At 46.3% G+C, this 20,338-nt stretch overlaps 2 protein-coding genes across 8 annotated transcripts in view; one reads left to right on the top strand and one right to left on the bottom strand.

Annotated features, from left to right (window-relative positions):
• PPP1R1A (protein phosphatase 1 regulatory inhibitor subunit 1A) overlaps window positions 1–14,202 on the top strand; it is a 65,485-nt gene extending 51,283 nt beyond the window's left edge. Inside the window, exons 3-7 of one of the 2 annotated variants that reach the window (XM_083428345.1) lie at window positions 1,285–1,322; window positions 2,727–2,790; window positions 4,754–4,957; window positions 9,332–9,458; window positions 12,410–14,202. In XM_083428345.1, coding sequence (XP_083284471.1) covers window positions 1,285–1,322; window positions 2,727–2,790; window positions 4,754–4,957; window positions 9,332–9,458; window positions 12,410–12,413 — 437 coding nt within the window. In that variant the 3' untranslated portion in view covers window positions 12,414–14,202. The remainder of the gene's footprint in view (window positions 1–1,284; window positions 1,323–2,726; window positions 2,791–4,753; window positions 4,958–9,331; window positions 9,459–12,409) is intronic. The other variant, XM_083428346.1, reaches the window with a different exon arrangement.
• The window catches only part of PDE1B (phosphodiesterase 1B), a 118,805-nt gene continuing 111,025 nt past the window's right edge, over window positions 12,559–20,338 (bottom strand). For all 6 annotated transcript variants that reach the window (XM_083428257.1, XM_083428258.1, XM_083428259.1 and 3 more), the window contains one exon: window positions 12,559–19,803. The gene's annotated coding sequence lies outside the window, so the exon portion shown is untranslated. The remainder of the gene's footprint in view (window positions 19,804–20,338) is intronic.

Below are 20,338 nucleotides of genomic sequence, written 5' to 3'. Positions count from 1 at the left end.
AAATCAGCCATGTCTCTCTGACCCTCTGCTTGCTGCTTTTTCCTCTCCCTCACATCACACAAAACTAAACTCTGAACTCTGGGTTTTGTTCTTACCACTATCTCATTGCTGGAGGAGGGACCCCACCCATTTGTCACGCACAGTGGCTTAGAGAGGGGGGCTGAGGGGTGCGTGGCCCGGATGCATTTTGGGGAGGGGGCGCAACTAGGCACCCCCATGATAGGCTCCCTCATTGCAGCCTGGCTCTGGCGGGTGAGGGAGCTGCCAAGCCAGTTTCCTTGCTCCCGGCTGCAGTAGCTCCGCTCCCGGGTCAAGCCTGGGGGTGGAGTGCAGGAGAGTCAGCAGCGGTGCTGCCTCTCTCCTCAACTGGGCTGCGTGTGTGCCTGGCTGCAGCTCCACTCCTGGGTCAGGTCTGATGCTCGGATTAGTGATGTTCAGATCTAGTATTCAGGTGTCTTTTCCCACCTACCTCCTGTCCTGGGTAAAACTGATTAGCGGATGAGTTGGCAGGAAAAACCTCTTTGGGCCCAATGAGGGAAATCTTTTCTGTATTGATTTTATTTTGTTTTTTGTTTTTTGGTTAAAAGTCAAAAGCAATGCTCAGTCGGTCCTAATTGCTTGTTTGCACATTCATCAGTCATTCTTTTACATTTCTCTGACTAGGCATTCTCAGACCCATTGGGGTCCTGAAGAGAGTTGCAAAGCTCCGCAAAGGCCTGTGGTCCTGTGCCTCAATCAGCACCTTGAGCCACAGATAACCCTAATCCCAAAAAGTACTACAAGGAGAACCATAGAAACACAATAAATTGAACTGAATTTAATGAAAAGCAATTTAATCCATAAAATGAAACATTCCAAAAGTTTAATGAGCCACCACCACATTATAACAACATTATGGAAGAACTCCACTCAATACACTCTGAGAATCCCTGGGAGTTTTCTCATTCATGCTATCCTTCCCCCAAATAATCCTGGGAATTGTAGTTTGCCCCTCACAGAGCTGTAGTTCCCAGCACCATTACACTATAGTTCCCAGGATTCTTGAGGATAGGCAGTGTTGTTTTGTGCATGATTTTCTGGGGGGGCAGCCAAGGGCGTTATTTGCACCTATTTTGAAACAAGTGAACCAGGTTTATCTCCTGACTGATTTGGTGACTCTCCCTGGCTTGCCAAAATTATGCCCCCTTCATCATGGCATGATTCTGTCTGCTTCTTTATTAACGTATTGCTCTTTTCCCCCTCCCTTGTGTCTCCTCTCCACACCTACAAATCCTTCTCTCCCAGAAATTGATGAAGACCGGCTCCCCAACCCTCTTTTGAAGGTATGTATAACTTCTCCAAAGGGTGAGGAACTGCAGTCCAGTTTCATTTATCCAGCAAAATTGGGTGCAAAGTATGTCCTGGATAGAACCATTTCAAGCTGCAGATACAGTTTTAAGGCACCCCCAGTGAAAATTCTCCATGCACATAGAAAAATGAAATGTCAGTGAAAAGGTTCTCCCTGATGTGCTAGCTTTCTATGTGAAGAGGATCGGGGGGGTTGTTTGTTGACAAGCATTGACACAGGCAACCTTCTCCCACCCTGCACCTAGTCCAGATCGTATAGTAAAGTGGTATTTATTTAACATTAATTTGGGGAGTGAGAAAGAAAGAATATTATCTTTCTAAGCCAATCCAAGTGCTTGGAAGGGGGCCTTCTGATCCTCACCAAAAGTCTTGCCATCACCACCAGCTCCACCACCAGCTCCACCACCCTTCCATTTCAGTTGGTAATCATATAAGTCCTCAGAAGAGCTACTGATCTCATGGTAGGAGGAGAGAGGGAGCATTTGCCACTGCTGCTCCTCTTCCTTGGCTTAAGGAGCAGTGGCAGGAACAATGTGCTTGAAGGAGAGTGCCGTGATGGTGCTGGCGGCAAGATCTGGTGTGGATGGGTAGGGGGGAGCTAACACTTCTTATCTCGTTTGGATTTTAATCTAGCCAGGGGAAAATTCCTGGCTTTCAAATATTTCCTAATATGGCAAGTTTTAGGAGCTGCTAAAATTCTTCTCCAAACATAGGGAGGTTCACCAGCATCTTCCACCTCCTATTGTCAGCTGATGGGCATGTGGGGGCTCACCTTGTACCATCAAAGGAGTAATCCAGAATGCACCTTAAGTTCCCAAATGTTCCTTTGAAGCCCCACCCATAACCACCTCACACCTGATGCCATAAATGATGTCAGGTGTAAGATGGGCTTCCACAGAACAGTCTCACAAGTCAAATGGGGAGGCCTGGCAATTTGGCCCATGTGCCCACAGGCTGCTCACCCCTGCTTTAAGAGCCCCATAGTAAGTAGAAAGTCAACGGGTGCTGGTTTTCCTGTCATGAGACTGCAGTGAATGGGAGCACTTGCGACATCATGCCTCCATGGGAGTGGACAAATCAGGCACCCTTTTTGGTTTGAATCTTGAAGGGAGGGGCTGTAGGTGGGGAGGGACTTCTTGCTATGTAGACTAAAGGCACCTGCCCATCAGGCAGTGGCACTTTCTCTCCTGATGGACTGGGCCCATCAGAGGGGAGAAGCTCCATTTTGAGAGGCCTTGTTCTCACTGAGCATCTTCTCTTTCATTCCTGAACTGGCAGGATCCAGATTCAGGACATAGCTAAAGTTTTGCTCCAGAGTTTCCACCTAGGGGCTCATCAGGTATTTTCACCTCTCTCCCCACCCCCACCTTTCTTTACAGCCAGGAATGTCGATGTCTCCAAGGCAGAGGAAGAAGGTTTCTCGCACCACCCCCACCATGAAAGGTAACAGTGGCTGCAGTTTAGGGACTAGTTGACTCCAAGTGAAGGGCCCTTAATGGTTCTTGCCACTACCCCACATGAGTGTGTTGCTTCACTCTGGGAAGGAATGGAGGTTTTTCTTAACTTCGTATGGATATTGCAGTGCTTTGAAAGCAACAAGCTCTCTCGCTGCTTTCCCCCGCTCTGAAAGGCTTGGCACAATGTCTTTCTCTGCACTCTAGAGAAGATCAAGAGAGGTTCTGTGCAGGATAGGCTAAACCCCTGCGTCTTCCCCACTTCATCAGCTTGGAGATGGGGGAGAGCGCTGGGGCTCACAGCCACAGCTCCTTCAAATGGCAGCATGTTTCACCCCCACAGTATTTCCCCTTCTCTTTGTGAGGTAATGGCAAGGTCAGTAGCCAGCACAAGTTTTTGTCTGGCTGCCTATTGACTTGCTTGCTAAAAGCACTGAAGGCCCACAGATGGAATGGCTGTTTTTTCAAAGGTGTGCATGCGCATGCGCACACACAGACACACTGCTATGTCCCTTGCTTGGCAGTATCCCAGGAATGCCATCCTGTAATTAATGACATGGTCGTTTAAGAGAGATTAGGATTTATTTTTAAACACGCATCCTCCAATTATAGGGCTGGAAGGTACCTTCAAAGGTCATCCAATCCATTCTGTTCCCCCCAACTAGTTTTAAGCCCATTTGCATGTAAACAGCCCCAGGCAGATGCTTCTCCCAACCTATTTTTACAAATGCTCATTCATGGCATTTCTCCAGAATGTCCAACTCTTAGAGACGTGATCTACACCCATGGAAGACCCCCCCCCCCGTGGGTCTGTACCAATTTAAGATGGATTCCTGCATGTAGAACAGTTGCCAACCTGATATCCACTTGTAGTGAGGGTTTTAGTTATTTTTCACTCATGCAAACCTACCCACTCCCATTTGCAGTTGAACATTCTGAAGTGCCCACAAAGATGTCCTGTGTGATTCTTCTGTATGTGTGGATGGGTTCTAAGTTGTCTTTGTGTTTTCCCATCTACAATTTTCTTCGTTCTGTCTGACTAAATGTGTCTGGTCCCCCCTCCTTCCCCTGCAATCTTTCCTCATAAATTTTGCATTAAACCACTTTATCTTTTGCATTGCTCTACATTCCCTCCAATTTGCCCACCCTGCTGTTTTTTAAGCCTTGCAGAGCACAATTCTCAGGCTGTGACAGAGTCACAGGATCCATTTTGGAGCACAGAGAGATCAGGGTTGAAAGAGGAACAGGTTCCATAACTAGAGGTCATTATGACTCGTGGGTGATGGAGAAATTCTGTTTTCCAGAAAACAGGTTCAAGTTCTGACAACCAGGATTCAAGGTCAAATATTCATATACTAGTTGGAAAGAAGAAAGGTCATTAGGCATTGGGTCAAAAAGCGTGATAATGGCACTGACAGTGTGCTCCTATGCATATCTGCTCAGAAGTGAGTCCTCCTGAGTTTAGTGGAACTTACTCCCAGGTAAAGTATATAAAGGAGCCCAGGGTAGGAAGCATGGAGTACAGGAAGTGGTTTAGAACACTGTTCTTCAACCTTGGGGGATTGTAGCCAACAAAGTCTTTCTGTTGGCACATCTCCACAATGGGACTTTGCCTCCCCCACATCTAAATCCATTCTGTGGTTTACCCCAACCCTCTGGAACAAATTGCACAGGGGGCAGGAGAGGAGAGGGAGAGAAAGTCCTGGTACACAGGCAGAAATCCTTGCACCAAAGGGACCATTTCGTTGGCCACAACCCTGTGTGTTGGGCTACAGCTACACCTTCCTTCAGTTCCCAAGTCATCAAAAGGCACTGCCTACCGGTAGCTGAATGTTTCTCAATGAACAACTCTCCTTTTTTACAACTGGGCTGTGTGCACAGGAAATTGCCCCAGACTCTTTAAATTTCATATTTTTCATGAGGTTTTCTTCCTCCCCTCCTCCCTCTTTCAGAGCTCCAGCTGATGGTTGAGCACCATCTCTGCAAGCAGCAGGCAGATGAGGAGGATGTCAGCACTGGGAGCCAGGAGCCACACAGTCCAAGCTGCTGCCCTCATGCCAACTCAGAACCTGGCCACAGTCCTGGGAGCTGCCCTTTGGCCCAAGCTCATGCTCAGCTGGGCATTCAGCAGGGGGAGCCCATTGGCCTGGAGGAACGTGAGTATGTTTCAGTCAACTAGAGGCATTAACCCACTTTTCCTAGCTAGCATGGGTGAAGGGAGTTGTCGTCCAAAACATCTGGAGGGCATCATTGATGAAGGTTAGCCTACATTTTATGCTTTATTTTAGGGTTATCATATTTTGAAGAGCAAAAAAGAGGACACATTTGCCAACTTCTACTTTTAACAATGGATAACTATGACGACACTCATTTTATGTACCCATGAAAAAGATAGCATGTCCTGGAAAAAGAGGACATATGGCAACCCTACATTTTATCCCATAGAACTCAGTGGGGGCATAGAGGTCTTTTCTGATTTGTGCAGTCCTTTATCTGCATAGCACCACCCTGGAATCTGTTGTGGTTTTTTTTTAAAAAAAAAAAATGGTCCATGTAATATGATTGGTCCATGACAGCCTATGTGAAAGCAAGCTGTGCATTAACACGGTGCTGCTGCAGATCATGCTAATAGCCTGTGCGTGTGGCAGGACACTCTTCTCCCCCACACTGCAGCAGGCAGCCTGAATGCAAAGTCATGCCAAAAAATCCTTTGTCTAATAGGGAGATCAAACAGTGGCCTCTAGCGGCTGTAGTTCAAAATGATAACCGAGCTTTGCTTGAGTCCTCTCTCTCTCTGTGGGGGGGGGGGGGGAGAGGCCTTCCTGGAGGGAAGCGTTTTGATCCACTCCCTGTCTTGATAAATGATTTATCAGGGATGTTCTCTCTAACAAGCTCTGCCCAAGCCCCTTGTCAAATATTCATAGTGTGAGCGTGTCCTGCAAAGTGCTGCGGCTGGATGATGGGCTCAAAACAGCTGTGGTCTCCCCTTTGACATTTCACAGAAGAGGGAAGATGGCTGCTCTTGTTTTCCATTATAAACAGGACTTCAGAGTGCAGCAGGGAACAGACAAAAAGAGCAAACTGCTTCCCTAGAGACTTGTGTTATGTCCCACCAAGGGTTGTGAGTGGGGTTCTCCCCCAACACTAAGCTCAAGTAATGTATGTTTTATTATTTCCCTTGGTTGAGAACTCACAGCTTTTGAGGAGTATGCTGTGGGAAGCTGTCATTCAAGACACAACAACTGGAACTTCAGCCAGGGCCAGCCTACGGCCAGGGCCGTAGAGTCAGGCTAGGGGCCTTCCTCAGCTTTCTCTTGGAGACCATTGCCTGCACCTCTGGAAGAAGGGCACCCTTGGCAGAGGCTTAGCTGCTGGGCTGAAATTGCCCTTGTCCTTTCCTGGGAATTCAACCAAGAGCCACCTTGATCTCTCCCAGCCCCCCTGGGGCACAGGCACAATTGTAAGCTGGAGGAAGTAAAAAAAGTGTCAGGCATTTGACCATGTTTCTCCTAATGAACTTGGCTTTGGGGGCAAAATAAAAAATAATAAAAAAAGCAAAACAGGTCCAAGATGTTTGGGCTATTTTATGAGAAAATGTGTGTCTGTTATATGGGAGACTCAACAAGAACAGTTCTTATTTTGCTTGCCCCAAGTAAGAACATAGGAGCTCGGCTGGATCAAGCTAATGGCCCAAATGGTTCTGAGAGGGCCAAGCAGATGCCATGGACAGCCTGCTCCTCCCTCCGTGAATTTATCCAGCCCTTTTTAAAGCCATCAAAGTGGGTGGTCATCCCTGTATCTTGTGGGAACGATTTGCACAGTAACTATGCACTGTGGGAAGAAGTGATTAATTTTGCCTGACCTAAATCTTCCAACATTCAGCTTCTTTGGATGTCCCCAAGTTCTAGCATTATGAAAAATGGAGAAAAACATCTGCCTCTGAACTTTCTCCTTGCTGTGTATAATTTTATATACATCTATTGTGTCCCTCCTGAACTCACCTTTTTTTCTAATTCCAGAGGGTGCATTATAGAGAAACAGTGTTGTGTTAGAAAGGTGGGGTGGGGGTGTGTGAGAGGGAGAGCTGCTGTTGACTGAATGAATTGCACAATCACAATAGTAAAGGACTGGTAAAAGAGGTAGCATCTTACACTGTTCAGCGCTTCCATAGACAGAGGTTTCTAATCTATGTAACTGATAGATGTCCAGGAATCTGAGGGTGAGATTCAGTCCAGATTAAGGAATGTCCAACACAATAGCATGTGATTTAAATTACAAGGATTTAAAATGAAACTGAGAAGATGTAAATCCAGTCAACTCTTGGAAATGTTAGGTGGCTTGTCTTGTAATAGGACACAGTGGTGGAGAGTTCAGCATTTTGACTTGCCTAAGGCAGCATCAACAAGAATCTTTTGAGCTAGCTGTATTTTTAATACAAACTGGCCCAGTATCACAAAGCAGCAAAAGACAATACACCCAAAACAAAACCCATTACAGGGACCAGCATTATCACATTCATTCTCCTTGCAAGAACCTAAATACTCTTGGATGTCTTGAATTTTGGTGAAAAGAATGGTAGTTCTAGTTCCTTTTTGATGTTTTGTAAGAGTGTGATTCAAGAGAGGTTTAGAGTTGGACTCAGTGGCATGAAACTGCCATCCCTAAGAGATGGAAGAAGCTGCAGTGCCCAGTCAGTTAGCCTGGCTCTCTTAATAACTCCACCCTATGGCACTTCATACATAGAGCTGCATAAGTAAATTATGCATCATGGACAAATGCATCATGCAGGCGATTCTATGTACCTACACACGGGGTTTCCTGTGCACACTTCCCCCACCCCTGCTTTTGTCAAATCACAGTGCCTCTTGCATTGTCAGGAGGCTGCCGTTTGTGTGATGGCACAGAGAACTGACTTTGGAAATGAAGACCTCACTACATGATTCTCTCTGGATATTGACCTTTGTCAGTGATGGTCCATGCACCCCACCCCGATAGCAGGCTTGGGGAATCTATGGCCTTCCAGATGTTGTTGAATTAAAACTCCCATCAACCCCAGCCAGCACAGCTAATGGTCAGGAGAATGGAAGTTCTATTCCAGCAACATCTAGAGAGCCACAGGTTCCCCACAGCCACCCTACAGACACGTTCGTCACTCTTGAGACACCTGCCTTTACCCATTCTCCAAAGCAGCATACACCTTCCTTTAGGCTTTATATGGGGTTTCTTATCACCCTCAGCTCCTGCTTCGAACCTTCTTGCCTCACTTCTTCACTCAACCCGATTTCTGGGCCTATTATCCCTTCGTTCCCCCACCTTTTCAGATGACTGCACCCATCTCTACTCAGCGCCTGTGGCTGATCCTTCCTCTTCCAAAGCCAGAATGTTTATGAACATTCCATGATGGCCATTTGTCCACAAAACTTCTCTGTGCGTATAGGCAGCTATATGCACATAGCAACCCACTCCCATCAACATTTTCTCAACACATGAAGCTGAACATTGAAGCTGAGGTGGTGGGCACTTTCCTGTGCACACATGTGATTTGCACACAGAGGAGGCTCTTCTGAGCAGCCCTGTTGCAGCTATTCAGTCAATGGTTATGGAAGGCACACAAGTTATAGAATATTGATCAAATGGTTACATTAAAAAAATGTACATTACAACTTTCTCTGTTACCCTCTATTAAAGAATTCACCATCATACTCCCTGTTCTTTTCCCATAGACAAAACGCCCCAACTGAAGATTTTCTTAAGGAATATACTTGATGCAGTCTAGGCTTAATTAGCAGCATTAAGATACTTTTCTCTTCTTTTACTTTTTTGATCCTGTTGCTGGGGAAACCCAGCCAGATGGGCAGGGTATAAATAATAAATGATTATATAATCAATTATTATTCCTACTATTATTATTATTGCACACCCTCACAATCCTTTGCAGGTGTGGGGCTTCCAGTGCATGGGTGGAGCTTCCAAAGAGTTGTCTGCTCACTTTAACAGAGGTAACGGCTTCTCAAGTGCCAAGAGGTGTGCATAAAGTTTTCTCTGGCAGGGTTATAGATGGGGGAAGGCACACATGCTGGAGTTCAGAATGCCCATGTGGCCATATGGATTTGGGGAGAGGGGGCTGGCTATGACTGGAATTTATTGTCATGACACACTAAGTTTAACATTCCCTGTGAGCTTCCCATTATTTATTATTTATACCTTCCCAAATCTTCCCTGAGCAGTTCCAACCAATTGAGAATCTATCCATGCATATATGTAGTGAGAAGTAAGTATAACTGTGTCTGCTTATTAACAGTGAATCTCATCTGGTATGCCTTTACTCAGTGACCCAGTTTAGAGAGATTTCTCTGGAGCTGTTTTGACAGACGTTCTTTGGTTTTGTTGTTGTTGTTGTTCTCTATACGCCAGTATCATCTGCCAATGTTGCTGTTCTCCCTATTCTGCTCTGCAGCTTGATTGTTTTGTGAATCAATTAAAAAATCCCCCCATTTCCTCATGGACTTTTTGACAATTGTTTTGTGCAGAAGGAAGCGTCACGGGAGCTTGCTGCGCAGAGAGACCCAGTAACGTGAAGCCAGACCTGTCCTCAGAGAAGCAAGGGGTTCATATACCACCGGAGAGCTCTGTGGAGAAGCAGAAGCTGGCCAAGGAGTATGTATAGCCGTGCCTCTAAATTTGGGGAGGGGGCAGGAAAGGGGAGATAAAGGAGCCAACTCTGCTCTGAATAGAATGGACACCCAGGGGTGTATTAATACCAATTCTGAAATTGCCGTCATTAGTGATATGTAGTCTTCCTTAATGAGCGAGGGAAAGTATTGCAGGAAAAAGCCTTTGACTTTGCTGAATGTTTACCTCTTTGGGGTTTGGAAAGTGAAAGTAATTTGCAATTCACCTTTCTCTTGCTCCTTCATAGCTATTGTTTCCCCACTCTGTTGCTGCTTCAGCTTGCTTTCCCTAGGCTTAGGGCTTTCCTCCCCCACTTCCTTCTTGTAATCCAGGTCAGTGATGGCTTAGCAAAATGAAGTTGATTTAGAGTGAAGCTGATTTAGAGTGACACCGTGCTTCCTGGAGCAGCACTGCCTTTCCTTGGAATGGGGGAACACCTTTTGCCACATTTTAAAAAAAAGATCACCTGTAAAATACTGTACCAAAATCCAGAAAGAGGTGGATGGTTCATAGCTGCTGGATTTTGTGTGTGCGCGTGTGTGCAAACAGTAGTTTCACATTTTCAATCGTCTCTTTCAATCAATTATTTCTAGTCCCCCCCCCCCCGGAGAACAGGTTAAAATGTGATAGCAAATAACACCCATTCACTTGGAATTTCAGCATTTTCTGAAATGCAGTGCAAATGTTTGCCCAGATGAATAGGGACACTGTAGATCCCAGAAGCGCATCAAGATCTCTGCACATAGTAAAGAAGAATAAACCCATAGTTCTGCCTTGGTGCATAGTAACCCTAATATGACCTGCTGTATGCACATCAAAGAAGAAAGTCCATATGTTGGCACACATGCATGGCACTGAGCAGAACATTGATGCAATGTGGATACTTTATTCTACAAGGGGTATGTACATCTTAACATAGGGATGAAATGGGTTGTGGCCAATGTTAGTCCTACGTGGAGTAGACCCATTAAAATGAATGGATAAGACTACCAGGTCTATTAAGGTAAATATGTCTACTCAACCTGGTGGAGGTCAATCCCAACCCCCCTTTTTCCTGTTTTCTAAACTTAAAAACGTGTCAGACATGAGCCTTTTATACATAGGAATGGCACTCAGGGCAATATTTGAAAATGTTCATTCAGATATTGTCGCGTGAACCACCTTTGTGATTCTTCAGTTCATGCATTTCAGCACTGAGCAACTGAACAGGAAAATGGGTTTGAGAGCTATGCTTAAATAAAGGCAGCATGTCCAGGTGAACCTGCGGGGGGACAGAGGATGCTCTGGGGTACAAAATAATCATGATAAATATTTATCTTTTGCTGTGCATGTGCAAGCAAGCTGTATTGCAGATCAAAAGGCCACAGGTGCCAGGCCATCTGCATGACCTCTGGCACAATGCAGACACATGCAGCTGCAAGTCCCGCAGTGATTAAAATCATTGGATGGTGTGAGAATAGGGAGAGAGCGAGAGCATGTTAGCTCTGCGGGTATCAAATTCCCTTTGTGGATGCCTGGATTATGAAGTCTCACTGTGACTTCAATTAGTTCTCCTTTCAGCTTAGATTAGTTCATTTCAGATCAAATTGGTCAAGGGAAAGGTTTGGTTGCTTCACTCAAGCCCAGGCTTAATGAAAACTGAAAGGGACGTTCTTTGTACTTTAGTATACTGAGAATGAAGATACAATGTGGGCCCCAGGGGAGATGCAGACACATGCAGCAGACTTGGCACAAGTCTTCACTCTCTGGCTCCCGCACACCTGAGTGCCTACCTGTACCCAGCAATGTGTTGTCTTAACACAAAGCACAAGCCAAACAGAAGCAGAGATTTCAAGGTTCTTTGATGCATTCAGGCACCACTAAAAGAGATGACAACCCTCTTATTATCATTGGACAGTTTGACTATTTTGTTAAATTTACCAAGGGCTGTGATTAGCTTGGTCTCTATATTTAGTCAAGGGGCAATTTTAGAGATCCTACTGGATCATACCTAAGATCTGTTGCTGAGCCAACAACCATCCCCACATTGTTCTTTTCCCCTCATGGTTGGATGTTCAGAGGAATATTGCCTCTGCTCAGCTGGGGCTGAGAGGAGTTCTGGTCCAAAAATGTGGAGGGTACCAGGTTGGCAAAGTCTGTTTTAAGAGTTGAGCTTACATAGTTCATAGCTGTTAGTAGGCGTATCCTCCAGTGAGTTCACAGAATCACAATCAATAATTGTAGAGCTGGAAGGGATCCATGAGGATCATCTAGTCCAGACCCTGAGATTAAGAGTCTCATGTTCTACCAACTGAGCTATAAGGGGTCTAATTCCTTCTTAAAGCTCTCTAACCCCATGGCTTTAAATTCCGTTGCATCTTGCATGCAAGAAAGAACATTTCTTGCCAATCAATTCCATTAGGTGACCCTATTATGAGCCATGAAGAAAAATGCATCTCTGAACCGTCTCCATGCCATGCATAATTTCATATATTCTGTCCTCACCCACCCACCCAAAATAGTCCCACACTCTTTAGCCTTTTCTTACAGCAGAGGTGAAGAACATTTGGCCCTCCAGCTGTTGTTGGACTACAATCCCCATCTGGCCCAGTCAGCACAGCCAATGGCCAGAGATGATGGGAGCTGTAGTCCAGTAACATCGGAACGGCCACAGGTGAGCTATCCCTGCCTTTTGTAAGGAAAATGATCCAAACCCTTGGTTTTTGTGATTGTCTGTTTCTATATCTTTTCCAGCTCCTAGATGTCCCTATTTCAGATGAGGTGATCAGAAGTAATGATTGAAATAGGTATTGGACAAGATAGCAAACACCTTTCCTGCATTTGTCACAGAATAATCAAACTCTTGTGCATATCCCAGCTCCACTTTAAACTAACCTTGGTCTTCAGCAGCCATTTTGAAGAGTCTGTTCTACAAACTTTGTTTGTTTGTTCCATAGGTGATGCACTGCTTCAGGAATGGAGGTTACGTCTGAACACAGGCGGAGCTCATGCCTACATACGGGAATATCACACAGCAGTTTTCTTTAAAGATTTTTTTTTTAAGATTTCAATGGCTGTTCAGATGTTTGTAATGTCCCCCCCCCCCTTTCTTTTTTTTTAAATGAAATGTCCAATGGCCTAGGGGAGGATGTCTATTCAGTTTTGGGCTTGGGCTCATGTTTTAGGTGTTGAAGTAGAAAAAGGTGAATCAGCACTAGAGAGTATGTTTGTTAGTTAGCAGAGCTGGAGAAAGCTCCATACTGTACATTTATCACCGGCCCAGTTTTCCAGAACAGCAGGTGAGTTTGTAAAGTCTTGTGCCTGGAGCTGAACCACTTTAAGAGCTGGGGGTGGGGAGTGAGGCACATGCTTGCGCACTCCCAGCACACACGATAGATTTCTTTATGCCAAGAACTGCAGAGAATTCTACCTTAGCTCTTTCTCTGATGTGCCATTTTTTATATACAAATATTTTGTTGTAGTAGTAGTCGTCGTTGGGTAGAAGAGAATTCAGTCATGTAAGCTTCCACCTGCAGTCTCACTTATGTAGTACAGCTCAAAATTAGGTTTACCATTATTTCATCTGCTGTGGGAGAGATCTAGGCCACCAGCTAGATGATTTTATTCCCTTAGACCTCATTTTTCTATACTCTACAATGATGTTTTCCTAGCTGTCCAATACTGATTTCTACAATTTTTTATTGCTTTCTACTGTAGCCATAGATAGGTGCAGGCTGGGAAAATCTGCAGCTCCTCCTATCATGCTTTGGAAGGAAGCTAGGATGGGAACAGTAAGTAGAGGAGGAATAGGGGAACTTGGAGCCCTCCAAAAGTGGTTGGGACTCCATGTCCCATTAGCCTCAGGCAGCCAGGGATGATGGGAACTATAGTCCAAAATATCTGGACGGCCATCTAAAAGCTTCCTGCCTATCATTGTGGGGGGAATCTGAACAAATGACAACCTCCTCTTTATTCCTTCTCCAGCTGAGCTGTCCTTTCTTTGGGAGTGACAAGATACAACAGTGCCTTCTGGGAGAGAGTAGCAGGTTTTCCTCCCTTGAAACAACCTACAGGCCTCAGTCGTGTGTGCATAACCTCCAGTACTTGTCACACATTAAACAAAAAAAAGGTCTGCTTATTTCCTGGGACGTTAGAGTAACACAGTCGTGAGTGCTTGAAATAGCTATTTTTTCTCTTTATGCTAGACATACTACCAGTATTTTGAATTTTCCTCTTACGTAATAGAAAATGCAGTCAAGGCTTCCCTGTCATAAAGAAACCAGCTGAATGCAGCCTAGATGAAGGAGTGCAGGACAGATCTGTGGCTCTTACACTGGTGTTTTAAGCCAAAGCCTCCATATGACATGGGCCTTTATCCTGCTAGCCTTCCCTAAGTCAGCACCCTTCAGATTTTGTTGCAGTCCAATTCCCATCTGCCTCAGCCAGAACAGGCAATGGGGCAGGGATGGTGGATTGTAGTTCCAACAACATTTGGAGGGCACCAGGTTGGGGAAAGGTGCTGCATGCCTTTATTAACACACTCATTGCTCCACCCGCAAAAGGGGAGGCTGCAGGCTAGATACACAGGTTCGAGATATCAGAGATCCCACTTGAGTTTCTCATCAGTCGTACATTGTGTATCCCTGAATCGTTGGCAGAGTTTTACATATCCGGACCACCATTCTGGGCTCTCTTCCCCCATCACACATGTGAATTCTATTTCTTTATTAAACGGGTCATCTTTGCTTGGTTTTTGAGTTCCAAAATCACTCGTTTGCCCTAAGTGGCTTGTGTGGTGCTCTGACAACATGGCAGGGCTCAGTCTTTCAGCCTCAGCAGTGCTGTCAAGGATGTGTCATTTTTCCTTGGTCTGCAAAAATGCCTCTCGGCCAGCATTACGAACCACCTTCGTCTGACACCACAGGCAAGAGTCAGAGCCTGTCTTCCTTATTAGAAGACACAACTATGAAGCTGGTGGATTTATGAAAGCAACACCAGGAGGGCCACGGGTTCCCCTCTCTTTTAGTAGTGTGTTTGAGAGGAAGAGATTCTGCCTGACAGTGTCTGGGGACAAGCCCATCAAAATAAGAAAATAAGAAGAGGACAACTGACACCCGGGAGTCCCAGTGCAGTCCTGGCTGACATTTTGGTGACTAAATGAAATGCAGATGCTATCCTACTTGCCAGTTCTGATTTAACTTTGTGTGCAGCATAAAGTGCAGAGCTAAAGGGATGCCTGAATTTGCACCCATGGAGAGCTGATTCACACAATGATTCACAATATGAAGGCAAACTATGGCTTAGTGTGCAGGTTGCTAGAGAGAAGTTCACAGCAAATGTGCTCCTCTCCTGGTACTTCTGCTGCTGCGAGCTAAGCCATGGTTTAGCTAGGAGTGTTCTCTGAACCCAAACTCAGGGTTTGGTGGAGCAAGCCAATCGGGTCCTGGGGAGGCGTGCGTGGCAGGGCCAGCCGGGGCAGGACTCTGCCTGTCTCCTCCCTCTCAGCAGTCCTACAGCTGGGGGGAGGCAGCAGGCAGACCATTTAGGCAGTGTAGAGCCTGTGCATGCCCAAACCACTGCATCTCTCCCAGTAGGGACACTGCAGGCCCCGCAGTGAGTGCCGCCCGGCATTTTGTCACCCCCTTCAGTGGTGATACCCGGGGCGACCCACCCCCACTGCACCCCCTTCCTCTGCCTCTGCTCCAGACACACCATGAGCCCAAGTTTGGATGCAATGCTAAACCAAGCCATGCTGCTCATGACAGCAGCAGGGGGACCTGAGCTGGAGGGCAACTATTGACATTTCCAGAAACACTAATGTGTGCATGCATTTGTGCTAAACTGTGGTTTGGTTTAGCACTACGTGTGCACTAGCTCAGAGACTCACGGCCAACCATAGCTTTCCATTTACACCAGAATGCAACTCATTTTATTACCTGTGTGACAGGTAATTGCACACACAGATTTGCTTAAAACATGGTAGGGATAGTCCATGGGAGAAATTGCTAATGGGCCGACCTCACTGACCCTGCGGATCAATAAAAGTGGCAGCCACATCCCCACTCCAAATGGAAAGCAGCGAAGGTGAGTTGAGAGTCTGTATTGGCCGAGGAGCTGAGCAGGAAGGATCCAGAAGGAGGTTGAGCCTCCCTTTCAGGACTGGGAATTTCCACCAACTGACTCTCAGTTTGCATGCAGTGGCTCTGGGGCCCCATCAATAAGCTTATCAAGTCTCTGGGTCATTCCCCATAACCACCATCACACCTCCTGCTGACTCTCGCTGCATACATATAACACAGTGACCCTGACAATTGTCACCGGCTACTGGGGGGGGGGGCGCTTGTTTCAGCAGCTGTTTCCCATCACTGCCACACACACACACACCCCACATAACCGTTTCATTCTACAGGGGCTGTTTTGCAAGGACCTCCCCACCGCCAAACATCATCCCCTCTTTATCAAGCCTTGACAAGCACTGCCTTTTGCCAGCAGGGATGCTTGAGGAATTTGATCTTCTCACATTCTGATACAGGCTCACTTGATCTACAGCTCCTGGAATGCAATTGTGGTGCTGCACTTCTTGGCTCAGAAAAAGCATCGAGATCGGCTTTAAAACCCATCTTTTGAGATTAAATGCATTTGGAAACGCGTATTTTGGGAAACTACTTTAGGGAATAGCACTTAGTGGTAGACCAGTCCCCTGGGAGAGAGAGAGCCCTGCCTCAAGCCCTGGAGAGACACGGTCATTCAGTACAGACAAGGCAGCTTCCAAGGCTCCTAAAACTGCTTGCTGAAAAGCAAACTTGGGGCATTTTTAAGTAAAGAAACCAGATTTATGGGGAAATGGGGTTCAATGTACAATCGGTGATCACATGAGACAAGGACACAAGTCAGAAACCAGCTGTGGCATCCATCCCTGCTTGCAAGGTGCTTATTGTGGTATTTCTGATGGACAGAAACCAGGAGAACCAGCCATTTGTGTCTCTTCCCCTTCCCTTTTATTTGCTGTTTTTGATCATCACTTTCCTTTTATTCTTTTATTAAGTTTCTTTTACATGCGCATAATTTGGAATTCTGCATTGTATGGAGCTGTTATAATATAAGAATCTGAGTTCAAGAAACAAAACCAAAAAGAAAGAAGAGTTACTGCATGGTAGAAAAATTATGTCCGAGGTACAGACACATACAGAGTTCCACGGACCAAATGTGTTGACAAAGAGGATATTTACAAAGTTCTGGGGCTGGGAGTTGGAGGACAAAGAGGCTGGAGACGGGAGCTACACGTTTCTTCCAGTTTGGACACTCAGGAAGAAACTGCAGAGTTGGGGTGAAGGTAGCTCCAGCCCTTGACATTCCTTATTCAGCCTCATTAAGTCTCAGGGGAAGCATTCAAAGCACTGGACAGGAAGTCATAGCTGAAGAAGCCCCAAAGAGCAAATTCTCAACCAGGTCCCCATTCCAAGTGCTTACAGATAGGGAGGAAGTGAGTCCCAAATCACACAAGTCATATGATGAGAGATTTCAGGCTAGGACAGACATTGGTTGCGAAGGAATGGAGAGGGCATCCTGTCCTGCCACAAAAATGGGAGATTTTTCACTTCTTGCACACCTTCAGCAGCTTCAAAATGGCTTCTTGGCCAGAGACCCCCAACTCACCTGACTACAGTCTCTGGAGATTGTATCCAGTGCCAGCCCTATTCAGAACAGAGCCACTGAAATTGATGAACCTAAGTTAGTCTACTCTGAGGAGGACTAGCACTGAATGCAACCCTCTCTCTCCTTCTGCCTGAAAGCTTGTCCATGTCAATATGCCTAGCCACATTGCCCCAGAATGCACTGGGGTATTCTTAAAATAAATCAGAACAGTCCGCCTTTTCCTTTGTTCTTGGAGCCCCTGTACCAATTCCTTCAGTGGGCATTCTACACCCCTCGTGAGACTGAACCATATGCTTTACTATATGAATGTAAAGATTGGCCTAAGGCAGAATTTCTCAAAGTCACTTGCTGCCATAGTTTAGTGTCAAGTCGCACGGTCATATTGAGAACATGGATTGTCAAGATCCATGCATAGTTTGGCAAGTGCTGAAGCATCATGTGGTTGCTTCACCATGCACTCAATTTGTCTCTCAACCCATTTTCACCATGCCATTCAACTTCTTGCTGGCAACCTCTATTTCCAATACTATACTTCCTTATGCTATAGATCAGAGTGTGAGGAACCTCTGGCCTGCCAGTCTTGCAGAACATCAGCTCCCATTTCCCTGGCCCTTGGCTATGCTTGCCAAGGTTGATGGGAGGTGTGGTTCAGCAACATCTGGAGGGCCACAGGTCCCCTATATCTGCTGTACATGAACATATGCACAGTAACGTAAGGGTAAAGGTAAAGGGACCCCTGACCATTAGGTCCAGTCACGGATGACTCTGGGCTTGCGGCGCTCATCTCACTTTACTGGCCGAGGGAGCTGGCGTACAGCTTCCAGGTCATGTGGCCAGCATGACTAAGCCGCTTCTGGCGAACCAGAGCTGCACACGGAAACACCGTTTACCTTCCCGCTGGAGTGGTACCTATTTATCTACTTGCACTCTTGACGTGCTTTCAGACTGCTGGTTGGCAGGAAGGGTACATAAGGGTACTATTGTGTTATATCAGCTTCTAGGGGCAGCTTTTGGGTTGACATTCCATGAAGGAAGACTCCTCCAGGCTGGGAACTGCCAGTTCAACCCTTGAACTCAACAGACGACCCCAAATCTCATGAGAACTCACAAGAGATGCTCCATGTACATGTTCTGCGATGCGTCTCAGCCTCAAGCTACAATCCAAAGAGGATCCAAAGCCCTGATTCTCTTATGGCTCACTTCTTGAAAGAGAGAGAGAGGATGAATGCTGAGGTTCAAGTTTACCTAGAAAGCTTACCTGGAAGACATACCTTCAAGATTTCAGATATGTGGGAGTGTCTGTAGCCAGAACTCAGCAAAGTGGATTCTGGCTCATGTTAAACCCTGCAAAACCCTTTGCTCTCCTCTCTTCACATTCATACGAGATGAGCCTGCCTCAGATCTCCATCGCACACAGCGATATGATTGCATCAATCAAAAAGGGAAACAGGGTCCTTAACTCAAGACCATCCAAGCCCATGAACTGGCTTCTGAGATCCCATGAATGCACTGATCAATGCATCAGTCCATAGAAGATGCACCACCAGGACATCCTGTGAGCTATCTATGCCCAGAACCCAGTAGCTGCAGAATAACCAGCAGGCATAAGGTCCATCCAACTTCCATACTGCATATCCCCTATAGGCAGACAGAATGGATTCAGTCTATGGATAGGGTGAGGAACTGCAAGTCAACTCTTCCTCTTCACCCCCCCCCCAACCCATGTGACCAAATACCTGCCAGAAAAATGGGTGCTTGCGACTCTCCAACAGATGCCTAAATGTCATCTCACAAGTGGAACCGCAGTTGCCGGCAGTGGGCCATGGATAAAGGTGGCATCCACTTAGGGGTTGGGTTGGGTGGGGCTATTCCACTGTGCAATATAACTATTGCTCCAGAGATGTGAGATTCGATACACAGCAGATCTGAGCCAATCTAATGCTTTAACGAGTTGAGAGAGGCTGGCTGATCTGGCTTCATAAAAATGGGAGGCTGAGTATAGGGCATACACATTTTGATACAAGGGACTACTAGGCTTGTGAGAGACGTCAGCAAACTGCCCCAGGAGGAGAACTGCGGGTGGAACCTCATACGTGGGGGGGGACTCTTGGGATGCCATTAATTTAGTCCACCCCTGAGGCCAGCTAGGAGCCACACTGATCATGCAGGGGTGCAATTCTCCCTCCATTGCCTTGACACTCTCCTTCAAAGTGCAATTTCAGCCAATACAGTAAAAAATTGTGGCAGCGGTCTCGGCAGTCACTTCGCTGGATTGGCAGTGAGAAGCCTTACCCGGCCCATTTGGTACAGCAGGGAGGGGGAGGGTGGCTGTGAGTGTAAGCCCTCGGTGTTGCCGAGGCCATTTGCTCATTCATTGGTGCTTGGGGGGTGGGATAGACAAAAATCCCATGACTGCAATCATGGAGCAGGAATTCTAACAGTTACATGGGGTGGGGGGGGAGTATGTGTCTCTCTCATTCTCTGCAACTCAGGGATGGGGCAGGCAGTGGGTGCTGTGTGATGTCGACATTGTTGACTCATTAACAGTTGCATTTATCATTATTAATATTATTACTAGTAGTATTGATGGTCACATTCATGTCACACCCTTCTCGAGCCTGGGGAGGCTCCCTCCCTGTGCGAATGGTGCTTTGTCGATGGTATTGAAGACTTTGGAGTAAACTGCGTCGGAGACCTGCCAGGAAAAACAGAAACAGCCTCAAGAATCAGAGTCAGGAGCATGTCCAAGGTCTGGATAGGAAGGAAGCCATTCATACCTTCCACCAGAGTTAAATCATGAAAACAATTCTGAGTGGGAAATAACAAAAATTAACAACCACCTTTGAAAATAAGAGCAAGAAGGCAACAGCAATACTTTGAGTTTGAAGAGAGCAGGGCAGATCCTCATATTTTGTTGGGCTACAACTCCCATCATTCCAGATCATTGGTTAAAGGTGGCTGAGGATGATGGGAGTTGTAGTTCCATAGTATCTGGGGGGCCCAAAGTTGAAGAACCCTGCATTAGAGTGGGGCTGAGGAAACTGCCCCCCCCCCCCGATGTTGCAGGATTACAACTCGCATCATCTAGGACTATTGGCCATGCTGGCCAGGGCTGAGTCCAACAAATGTATGAAGGGCCACCCGTTCTCCAGCCTTGCTCTCAGGTAATAAGCCTGCATCTGGACTATGCCACTAAACTGCAAAAATCTGGGGCACAATTATTGCTTATT

The sequence above is a fragment of the Podarcis tiliguerta genome (genome assembly GCF_965153285.1).
Source record: "Podarcis tiliguerta genome assembly, chromosome: 2".
Classification (NCBI taxonomy): Eukaryota; Metazoa; Chordata; class Lepidosauria; order Squamata; family Lacertidae; genus Podarcis; species Podarcis tiliguerta.
Note: the sequence above shows the minus strand (reverse complement) of the source record. Positions and strands in the feature narration are given on the sequence as shown.